General features: G+C 43.4%; 1 protein-coding gene across 2 annotated transcripts in view; it reads left to right on the top strand.

The window, feature by feature from the left end:
• ddr2l (discoidin domain receptor family, member 2, like) overlaps positions 1 to 11,010 on the top strand; it is a 28,363-nt gene extending 17,353 nt beyond the window's left edge. Inside the window, exons 10-20 of one of the 2 annotated variants that reach the window (XM_085785787.1) lie at positions 257 to 352; positions 1,273 to 1,418; positions 1,986 to 2,097; positions 3,190 to 3,306; positions 3,570 to 3,644; positions 4,760 to 5,004; positions 5,083 to 5,210; positions 6,588 to 6,785; positions 6,878 to 7,112; positions 7,396 to 7,545; positions 7,831 to 11,010. In XM_085785787.1, the coding sequence (XP_085641913.1) occupies positions 257 to 352; positions 1,273 to 1,418; positions 1,986 to 2,097; positions 3,190 to 3,306; positions 3,570 to 3,644; positions 4,760 to 5,004; positions 5,083 to 5,210; positions 6,588 to 6,785; positions 6,878 to 7,112; positions 7,396 to 7,545; positions 7,831 to 7,965 (1,637 nt within the window). In that variant the 3' untranslated portion in view covers positions 7,966 to 11,010. The remainder of the gene's footprint in view (positions 1 to 256; positions 353 to 1,272; positions 1,419 to 1,985; positions 2,098 to 3,189; positions 3,307 to 3,569; positions 3,645 to 4,759; positions 5,005 to 5,082; positions 5,211 to 6,587; positions 6,786 to 6,877; positions 7,113 to 7,395; positions 7,546 to 7,830) is intronic. The other variant, XM_085785788.1, reaches the window with a different exon arrangement.
• The last annotated feature ends 201 nt before the right edge of the window (positions 11,011 to 11,211 follow it).

Below are 11,211 nucleotides of genomic sequence, written 5' to 3' on the forward strand. Positions count from 1 at the left end.
TTATTTTTATTGAACATTTTCAAAAAGTATAACAGTCCAGTACAGTGCATACAGATTATAGATAAAGTATGTAGCAAATCCAGAGTATATTTCACAGCAATGATGTCAATTTTATTTTTATTTCAGGTTACTAAACTATTTTTTCACTGCTAGTTGTAGTTTGAATGAACTATAATAATCCTGACACACACGCACACACATCATTAGTCTTTTAATCAAAGCAGAAAACTAAAACTCCTTGTCGTTTGTCCCTCAGAGGACACCATACTCCCGACCCAGACGACGCTGCTGGTGACGTCTCCTCCAGCCAATGAGGAGAGAGAGAGCACCGTGACGCCCACGCCAAAGATAGGTATGACCCTTGACCTTTGACCTTGTAACAGTGGAACGTCTTTCAGCAGCAGAGAGGAGGAGAGGCCAGGGGGCTGATGGGAAATGTGGTTTAAGTTTAGTTTGGAGGAATGTTGTGATGTCACAACAAAGCAGCAGTCACACTAATGCTGCGTTCGAGACGACTCTGAACTCTGAATCTCTGAGTTGAAAACTCAGATTTCAAAGCGTTGGAGACGCACCGCGACCAGAAGAACCAACAACATGTTGGATCAGAACAAACGTTGCATTCAAAGTGCTTCACATAGCTAAAACATTAAAACATCACAAAACAAAACAAGAAAATGAGCATTTTAAAATAATGAAACAGTTCATTTAAAATTGAACAAAAATAACAACATGAATTCACCGTGTTCCTCAACGATAAACAGTAGGTTTATCTGTAACTGTACGTAAATATTGTATATTTCATAACGTTTTAATGTATTTCGGCATTGAAAATGCGTTTTAAATAATGTTTTACCGTTGACGATTGTTGTGTGACATCAGACAACTGATTATCGGCGAAGTCAGGGTAGAGTTTTTCTCAGACTTTCCCAAATCGGAGCTCCGACATGAGGTGACAACTTTTTCAACAACAATCCAAGTTCCGAGTTGTTTTGAACGCAGCATTAGCCCCGCCCACCACCGCCTGGACCATCTATCCAACATCTTGCAGGATTTGGCTTCTCTGAGTGTTTTATTCTGAAACCTGCTCTTTTTTTTATTGGATCGGTCAATAAGAACAGTCAGCCAATTAGAAGAGAGGCTCAGAGCCTCCTCCTCTCTTCTGATTGGCTAACACTGACCTGTTGTAACTAGGGCTCCATAAAGAAGCTGAGAGAGGAGATGGAAAACTACACTGAGATTCTCTCTCTCTCTCTCTCTCTCTCTCCTCCACAGAGGCGGTCAGTCCTTCAGCCAGTGACCAACCAGACGACGGGAACACGCCCATCCTGATTGGCTGCCTGGTGACCATCATCCTGCTGCTGGTCATCATCATCTTCCTCATCCTCTGGTGTCAGTACGTCTGCAAGGTGCTGGAGAAGGTGAGGAGAACAACTGACTGACCAAAATATAATTAAAGGGACAATGAGGAGTTTTGGAAAAGCAAAGTGTTTTCTCACTACATTTATGAGCCTCCGCACCGTGAAATTCTTTGACCGGCGCAAGACAGACTAATGTTTTCATTCATCAAGAATTAAAGTCAGAGGTTGGAAGACGATCACATACCGTCGTAGTTCCCACCATAAACGGCGATTCAGCTGCGTTATTCTCATGACTCGCCACGAAACCGAAAGTAAAGAAACGCTGGTCGGCTCGCCCAGTATTTCCGCCACCACTAATAATAACAAAATAACCATAGAGACAAAACCATAGATTTATAGAAAATGGGCCCATTATGTGGGTAGCACAGATTCATCCACATTAATATGAGACTTTTTTATTGTCGCAGAATTTTTCGTTCTGCCGATGGAGAAACTCCTCGTTGTCCCTTTAAACCTATTTTTTTACATCACACAATTAAAGAAATAAAGCTGCACAAAATGTAAAAACACTTTCTGGTTTTGTTTTTTACCTACAATCAAACATTTCTTTCACCTTTCTTCCTCCAGGCTCCACGTCGCATCCTGGACGAGGAGATGACGGTCCGACTGTCGTCCTGCAGCGACACCATCATCCTGCAGACCCCCCCTGTGCCCCCCCGCTCAGGCCACGCCTCCACAGGTACAAGTGACGGACGTTCTCCAGTTGAATTCAGGGCTGATTCATCAGTGATTTCAAAGTTCACTACATGTTTTAAAGCCCCAGTATGTAACTTATTTGGCTTTTTAGCAGCAAAAATCAAATCTGTCTTTTATAAATCCGTATTTCACTGAAGTGGAATCACAGCTGCATACAAATGAAAGCTTTCTCGTACCTTAGAATAAGTTGTTACAAGTTGTTACAAATACATAAGTGGGCGACGCACCGAACCTTGGCTGCCATGTTGCATCGCCATTTTTTACGTTGAGTGTCAGCATGACCGTAGGTAACCACGGAAACTGAGCGGAGCTGTGGGCTCGGCCTGTTAAAACTGTCACCACTGTGTAGTGTGAGGAAGGACGGAGGCACCGGTGTTGCATTCAGGTGCAGTCAGGCAGACGGCCGTCGGCAAACCAACCGGATGTCATTTTACTCCACCAGAGAAAGACGGTAAAACAATACCACATCACCATGACAACATGTTGTCACGCCTGTATTGTTTTGCCTCGTGCTGGCGGACCACTTGTTTACATAGACGCTTGTTTATCCTGTTACATGCAGCGTCTGTTGTCTGTCTGACGTCTGCCCGAGTTCACCTGAATGCAACATCTGTACTGTTCCTGTGTAACATGCACAGTACTTTCTATATTTTAGTGCGTATTGTTATTTACTGTATTATGGTTTTTATGTACGCTGTGAAGCACTCTGTGTATCCGTACTCAGAAGGGTGCTATATAAATAAAGTACTTACTTACATCAACAATACGTTCAGATATGCAACCGCACCGCTAGATGGGGGGAACTCCTACTTACTGGGGCTTTAATAATAATAATAATAATAATATTTTATTTGAGTAGGGACAGTGCATATTAATGAACATTGGTATAAAATACTGCAGTAAATATGCCGGATTATAGCCGAGCCGCTAATTTACGTCCGTAGTCCCTAATAAATAAATAAATAAATAAATAAATAAATAAAATAAACAATCAACAGTACGCCACAAGGAATAAAAACAATACAATAGCCTACTTGATTAACTCAGACGTTGGTTGTTGTGATGTCGCCCTCAGGCTCCGCCCACACTGACCCTCACTATGAGAGAGTCTTCCTGTTGGACCCTCAGTACCAGAACCCGGCGGCGCTCAGGAACAAGCTGCCGGAGCTGTCGCAGAGCGCCGAGGCCTCAGGTACACACACACACACACACACACACACACACACACACACACACTGCCCCCTGCTGGCTCTGTCTGGTTTCTCCTCTGCTCATTGAAACTTCACTTCCTCCACAAACTTCCTGTCTTTTCTCCATTTTCTTTGCATCTTCATGCTTTTTTTTCTCCTCGGTGACGATGCTCTGAACCTTCACACTCGTTCTTCTCTCCAGTGTTTCTCTCCATTACCTGCTCTTCTTCTTCTCCTTCCTCTCCTCCTCCTCCTCTTCCTCCAGCTCTCCTCCTCGGTAACCCTCTCTATGATCTCCTCCTGCTGACTTCCTGTCACATGACGTCAGGCTGGCTGCGTGGTAAGAGCTGAAAGGTGTGACCTCATGTCTGACCAACTTTATTTATACAGTGCTTCATAATGATTACAGACTATTAATTCATAATCTATAAAGCATTCTTCCTACATTGATACTAATTAGTCTGTAATTTACAAACACAGTTATAAATGTTTAACTCTGGGTCATTAATCTCAGTGCTCCTGTTTTTTATTATGATATCTCAACAAATTATCAAGTATGTTTTGTTTTTATAGTAAATAAAGTAAATTTATGTTGCAGTTTCAAAGTGATTATTAAATTAAAACCTTTATTTTTTGTTAAATGTTTTCATGTCAACGTGTTCTGGTCTGCGTGTGATCAGAGTTTCTGTTAAACTGTTTTCTAAAACTACTAATTAGAAAAATGTTTAACAAGTTAGATTTTTAAGGTCATTTTCAGCTTCTGTCAACAGTAAATCTAAACAATATTCATAACATTGTCAAACTATGTTCTAATGACAATCATAATTGTTAAAGAAAGGGATACTTCAACATTTTGGCAAATTGGCCCATTGCCATAATCCCTATAGTCATAGCAGTAGGTTCATTACCTTTAATTGTCGGTGCAAGCTATTTTTAGAACGGCGGAGCAGAGCCGTGAGCTGCTCAGAGCTACGCTACGGAGGCTCATGGGATTTCTTGGTTTCCCTCATCAAACTCATCAAATACACAATCCAACAACTCCAAAACGCTCTGGTGGACAAGTTGTGACCTGCACATTCACCACGCTATGAGATAATAACACAACGTTACCACACAGAGTTGTTTTAGAGGGAAATACAGAGACTGCTTGATGAAAAACTGTCCCTGAAGGCAACACGTGCATGAATTTACCTCTAAAACAACTCTGTCTGGTAACGTTCTGTTATTATCTCATAGTGTGGTGAATGTGCAGAGAGGAAAACTAAGAAATCCCATGAGCCTCCGTAGCGTAGCTCTGAGCAGCTCATGGCTCTGCTCTGCCATTCTAAAAGTAGCTTGCACCGACAATTAAAGGTAACGAACCTACTGCTATGACTATAGGGATTATGGTAATGGGCTAATTTGCCAAAATGTTGAACTATCCCTTTAATAACCTCTGGTCTCTCTGTCCGTCAGCGTGCGGAGGCGGCTACGCTGAGCCTGACGTCACCCAGTGCACACCGCACCAGTGTTTCCACAGCAACGCGCCGCACTACGCCGAGACGGACATCGTGCGGCTGCAGGGCGTCACCGGCAGCAACATGTACGCCGTGCCCGCCCTCACCGTGGACTCCCTCACCAGGAAGGACATCTCCGCCGCCGAGTTCCCACGGCAACAGCTGATCTTCAGGGAGAAGCTGGGGGAGGGGCAGTTCGGAGAGGTGAGGGGGCAGCGGAGTCAGCGAAGGCGTCCGTCAGGAGTTTGACGTGTTAACTAACTTTAACCCGCTCTCCTGCAGGTCCACCTGTGTGAGGCCGAGGGACTCCCAGAATTCCTTGGGGAGGGGTCGCCGCTGCCCGACAGAGACGGACACTCGGTGCTGGTGGCGGTGAAGCAGCTGAGGGCCGACGCCACCAGTCAGGCCAGGTAACTGTGCGCTCGGGTCATTTCCTGTTTGAGATTCGTGTCAGTTGCGTCCAGGAGCTTTTTTCGCTTTTCTTTTTTTGCTGTGGTGTGCTGGGGTGTGGGCATCAAGAAAAGGGATGCAAACAAGCTTAACAAGCTGATCAAGTAGGCCCAGTCCGTTGTAGGGGTGAAGCTGAGCACCCTGGAGGAAGTCACTGAAAACAGAGTCCGAACAAAATTCCTCAGGATCACTGACAACACCACCCATCCCCTCCATAAACACTGGACAGTCTTAAAAGTACTTTCAGTCACAGATACAGACTCCCCCGCTGCTCAAGAGAGCGATATAGACATTCATTCATACCCACTGCAATACAGCTGCACAACTCCTCAATCTGATTAATTCATTCATTCACCATAAGCATCCTGGACCCAGCACTTCTCAACGTATTAACCTTATACACGCATCCCTTATTCATATATTTATTTTATTTTGTGTTTTAATACACTATGTGTTTTTATGTCTTTATGTATTTTTACTCAGTGTTTGTGATCTGTGTTGTTGTCTGTATTGTCTTGCTGCTGCTCTGTGACATTTAAATTTTCCCCTCGGGGATTAAATAAAGTATTTCTATCTATCTATCTATGAGCTGCTGTCGACCGCCACACATCTGGTCACTGCAGCACCAGCTGTTGAACCAGCTCCACCTGTAATTATACTAGTGCTTTGTTCTGATTTAGCAGCTAAACACATACAATTGCTGCATTTTTGTCATGGGTCGTTTGTGTTCCCATGGTAACAGTGCCAAGCTCAGTCCTAAGTTGTATACAAATGTCATGTGCGAACCAACTGCTTCTCATTGGTCAGAAATCTTACCAGGAAGGAGGAGGAGGAGGTTACCCAGGAAAACCAAAAAAACATGGAATAGAGGTTTCAACGGGCTGGAAAATTAAAATCCGACCCGCGGTTGAAGCCTGGACCTGACCTGATCCGAGTCATTTGTGTATATCTTCAGACCAAACCCAACCAGAACACAGCCCAAAAAAAAGGAAGCCTACTGGAGTCATCTTAGGTATATATTTTTGACCCAAACGCGGCCCTAACCAGCACGCCCGGTCGTTGAGAACCATTCAACATCAGCAGCGTGTTGTGTTGGTTGCTGAGTTGATTACGTTCTCACTGCAAACGAACCAAGCTCCAGGGCTTGAATGGAAGTTAACCGAGACCAGACCACCACTTCTAAGCGATCTCGTCCCGCTTGTTTTATCCTTATCTGAGCGCGATTGTTGTGTTCACATCTGAACCAAATGAACCGATCTTTGTGGTGAAATGCTCCTTGTTTAGCTCCAAACAAGCCATGTCTGACTACACCCTAACTGAAAATGTTTCTCCACCAGGAACGACTTCCTGAAGGAAATAAAGATCATGTCTCGTCTGAACGACCCCAACATCATCCGGCTGCTGTGTGTGTGTGTGTCGTCCGACCCGCTCTGCATGGTGACCGAGTACATGGAGAACGGAGACCTCAACATGTTCCTGTCGCAGCGGGAGATCGAGAGCACATTGACCCACGCCAACAACATCCCTTCAGTCAGGTTGGTAACACACCTCTTCAGACCTGCTAACAACAAACCAAGGTGCCTACATGTGGACTGAAATCTTCTCCTCCCTCCCTTCGTGTGTCCAGTCTGTCCGACCTCCTCCACATGTCGGTGCAGATCTCGTCGGGGATGAAGTACCTGGCATCTCTGAACTTCGTGCACCGAGACCTGGCCACTAGGAACTGCCTGCTGGACCGCCGCCTCACCATCAAGATCGCCGACTTCGGGATGAGCCGGAACCTGTACAGCAGCGACTACTACCGCATCCAGGGCCGGGCGGTGCTGCCCATTCGGTGGATGGCCTGGGAGAGCATCCTACTGGTGAGGGTTTACAGGGGACAGGGGTAAAGGCAATCGAATTGAGCTTGTTATTCTTGATGTTGGTCTATCTTGGCTCCAGAAGACCCAGTTGGGGTATGATCTAGGTTTTTCAATGGAAGTCCAATTGGTCACGTTTGGTTCTTTTAGATTATAAAGTTTATCTTTGGGGTTGACAGAAACCCTGTGGACCTCGAAGACCCTTGTAGAAGCTGTTAACTTTGAAAGTTTAATCATGAAACATAATAATTAGACCTGTACTGTGGCCTTCCTATCTACTCTCCAGGGTAAGTTCACCACAGCCAGTGACGTGTGGGCGTTTGGTGTCACCCTGTGGGAGATCTTCACTCTGTGCAAGGAGCAGCCCTACAGCCTGCTGTCTGATGAACAGGTCATAGAGAACACTGGCGAGTTCTTCAGGAACCAGGGCAGACAGGTGAGCTGAAGCCAAACCACCTGCAGTAAAGAGTTCAGAGTGTCTCTAAAAGGTCCGTCTAGAGCGGACATAGGCAACCTATTCCACAAAGGGCCGTTGTGGTTCCAAGTTTTTGTTCGAGCCAACCAAGAGCACACAGTTTGACCAATCAACTGTCTGAAGTCAAGTCTGGTGTGCTGCGGCTTGGTGCGAAAGAAATCCTTCAGCCACACCGGACCTTTATGGAATAGGTTACCCATGCCTGGTCTTGATTTTCTTGACGTTTTCTTGATCTTTATCTCTCAGATTTTCCTGTACGCCCCTCCGCTCTGCCCACCTTCTCTCTTCGAGCTGATGATGCGTTGCTGGAGTCGGGATATCCCCAACCGACCCTCCTTCGAGGGACTTTACCAGGCCCTGAGGCCCCATGTCAACCAGTGAGCCGAAGCTGCTGGGATGTACCACTTGGGCTTTCCTTGGTGTGCATCTTTGTGCATCTTCGGACTCCTGGGAGACAACAGAACTGACACAAGAAGACTGACTGAAGACTGGTTTGAGCGGACTGGCAGAGCTGTGGTCAGAAGGTTGGTTTGGCTTTGTGGGAATCACAGCACATTTTTTTGAGAGACACAATGGAGATGGGAAGAGAAAAGGCCAGTCCAGTCCAGTCCAGTCAGAGGAGAAATGTTTTTAAAAGATTCAAAGTGAACAACGATTTCTAAGCTTTCTTAAGTTTTCTTTCATTGCCAGTTTTACAGTTTCACCCATCTCTTTGACCAAAACGTCTTGTCGGACTTTTTCACATATTATCTCTTCATAAAGCCAAAGGTGTCCTGAACTTAATTTTCTTCCTCTCTGGACAGACTCTTGGGTCTGGGTACTTTCTTCTGTCCCTGTGGTTTTTATTATTATTATTATGATTATTATTATTATAATTTTATTATTGTTGTTGTTGTAAAGCACTGTGTGTGTGTGTGTCTCTCAGTTATTCATGTTCATATATTAACCCACACTGGAGTTAGGGTTAGGGTCAAATTGTAGTGTAGGATTTAATTTTTTTTTAATTTTTTTTTTTTGATTTTTATTCTATTTTATTTTATCTTGGTTTATTGTATTTCACTTGTTTTGGTCTTTTTATTTGTGGATATGAATGTTCAGCTGAGGTTAACGTCACGGTGCCGAGAGGCTGCGTTGAAACCTGTGTGGTCCACGGACTGAGAATCAGTCGGTGGGGAACTGTGGGTAGTTTGAGAAAGAATCACAATCAAAGGCACTTTGAAATTAAAAATAACATTGTGCCTTTTATTGTTGCCAAAGAGTAACAAGGATTGCTAGTGTTAACATAATGATATTATTATAACATATACAATATTACAGCAAAAACACCTGCAAGTTGGTGCTGTTATTCAAAGTGCCTTACATCTGTAGCAAGGGTGGTGCCAGTGGGAATTGAGCCAATATTAACAACTGCTGCAATCACTGATGCACCTTTCCTAATGCCCTCAAAGAGATTGTGTCTGCAATGTTGGACAAACAAGTCTTTATTGAAATCTGTACAGATTTTTACCGCATAGCATTCAAAAGAGTCTTGTTTACAGAGCTAATGCAGGGTGCAGATGCAGCACAGAACAAAATGAAAACAGAGCTGTGGACTTCACTGTGGTCTTCAGTAAATCTGCGGGAAAGGCAGATACAGAGAAAGAAGTGTTGATTTTGTGTCGTGATGATGGGTTTTTACATTTCAAGCCAACACTGCAACTGGATTAACGTTTCACTTGGATTTGTGACAGTGAACAGGCTCGCTAGCTCTCCAAGTTAGCAAACCTGCAAAGTGACAGTTGTGCCACGTTCACGTCATATCAGACCTACCATGACCACGTACTTGTAATTATGGTAAAACATCCAATTTGTAATAATGGCCGTCAGGGAAAGTGTAGTTTTTATATCCAACTATCCATGTAAGTCTGTTGCTTAAGGTAAGTAAATGCTGAAATGTTAGTACATTGTATCATGGCATTTTTACACCTCACGTCCAATTCTGCAAAATCAGCTGTCACCCAAGTTTGAGTTTTTTCTAGTAGATTTTCTTCGCAGAAATGTTGTTGTGTCTTTCCATTTAGTTAAGTAAGCGTTCAATGTTTAAACAACTGGAATCTCCAGTCATGATGAGTGTGAGGAGGCAGCACAAGAAGAACCAACATCTGCCGTTAAAGGTTAAATGCCAATGTGAGTGCGGTATTAGCAAGCTAGCTAACTTGAAGCCCTGCCATGTTAGTCGCTCGTTTACCAACAAAACTTTGCAAGTATCAAATCAAAACCAATGTCAGCGGGGCATTGGCATGCATGCTAACTTGTAGTGTTTGCATGTTGCTAAAATCAACACCAACATGAGCCATACGTTAGCAAGCTAGCTGCCTTGAAGGGCTAGCAAGTTATCACCAAGTTCACCAAAGTATTTTCATCACCAGTGCCTCTAGTGCTACATATTTTCGCAATGTGTCAATTACACTATGTTGTCAACATCTTCTCATGTGTTAATGTGGTAAACACATTTTCATTTTTTATATTTCTTCACTTTACGTCCCACTCTGTTTCTGTGTTAGGCTCTCAGCTAGCGCAGAACATGTTAAACAGTATTTTTTTAATCGAATTGTTCATTTTGTCTGAAAAACGGACATCGCAAACCAACATCATCACCTTCACATAGGGAGGGAGGAAGTGCAAACATGTTCAGTTTGATCATCTTTGAGTGTTTTTATGTTGTTACAGTAGTGTTTTGTTACGTGTACTGTATCTTCTACGAGTGTTTGATGATGAGCGTGTGTGTTTAAGAAACGACTTGTGAATGAGTGTTTTCAACATTCCTTTGAGCACTGGGAGCGAGTTGGGATTATAGTGGTTGACCAGAGTTGCTCTGTTGTGCCAAATTATGTGATTAAACGGGAGAGAACGGATTTTTGTTTGTTTTAAGACGAGAGGAAAAAAAGTGCTGGAAGTAAGGAAACCACTAAACTCAATCTCCCAGAGTCCTTTGCTACAGTGAGCCTGTGTATTTTGTTCTGGTTGCATAATTAGAGAGATAGACAAGTCTTTTAGTTTGATAGTGTACAGTATGTGATCTATAATATCTCAGTGTGTGAATGCAGATTAGGTGTGATAATTGTTATTGATAATTGATTATCTATCAGAATTTAAAGTAGCTATTTCTCTGATTATTTCTATTCTGGAAAGGTGTTGGGATTTTTGTTTTTTCTTGTGGTTTTTCAGCAGCTTTGAATCTTTGTTTGTTTTCCTGCTGTTTTCTCCGGTTTCTCATCCACACTGTCTCAGACATATATATTGTACATAGGCTCGTAGCTGTGTATATTAATATATTGGGAGGTGGGAACTTTGTGTTCATTTGTCCAAAGTCAATTTCATTTTCTGTAACCTCTCATGTCTCCGTTTGTTTTTCTTAATAATAAACAGTAAATCTTGTCAAACAGAGGAGATGACACTGTGTCTGTTTGGAACATAGTTGGTTTAATATTCATATTTATGTAGAACACATCCTTAGCTCCAGTCTGGTCCACATCTGGGCAGATTCCAGGTGATGCTGTATCTTTCAATCTTCACAAACCACCTGTAGATCTTCCAGTATTGGTCCAGATGTAGAAGTAACATCTAACATCTCTAGGCCGTGGAACA

This window comes from Trachurus japonicus, chromosome 9, assembly GCF_045865225.1.
Source record: "Trachurus japonicus isolate A0001 chromosome 9, Traja_1.0".
Lineage (NCBI taxonomy): Eukaryota > Metazoa > Chordata > Actinopteri > Carangiformes > Carangidae > Trachurus > Trachurus japonicus.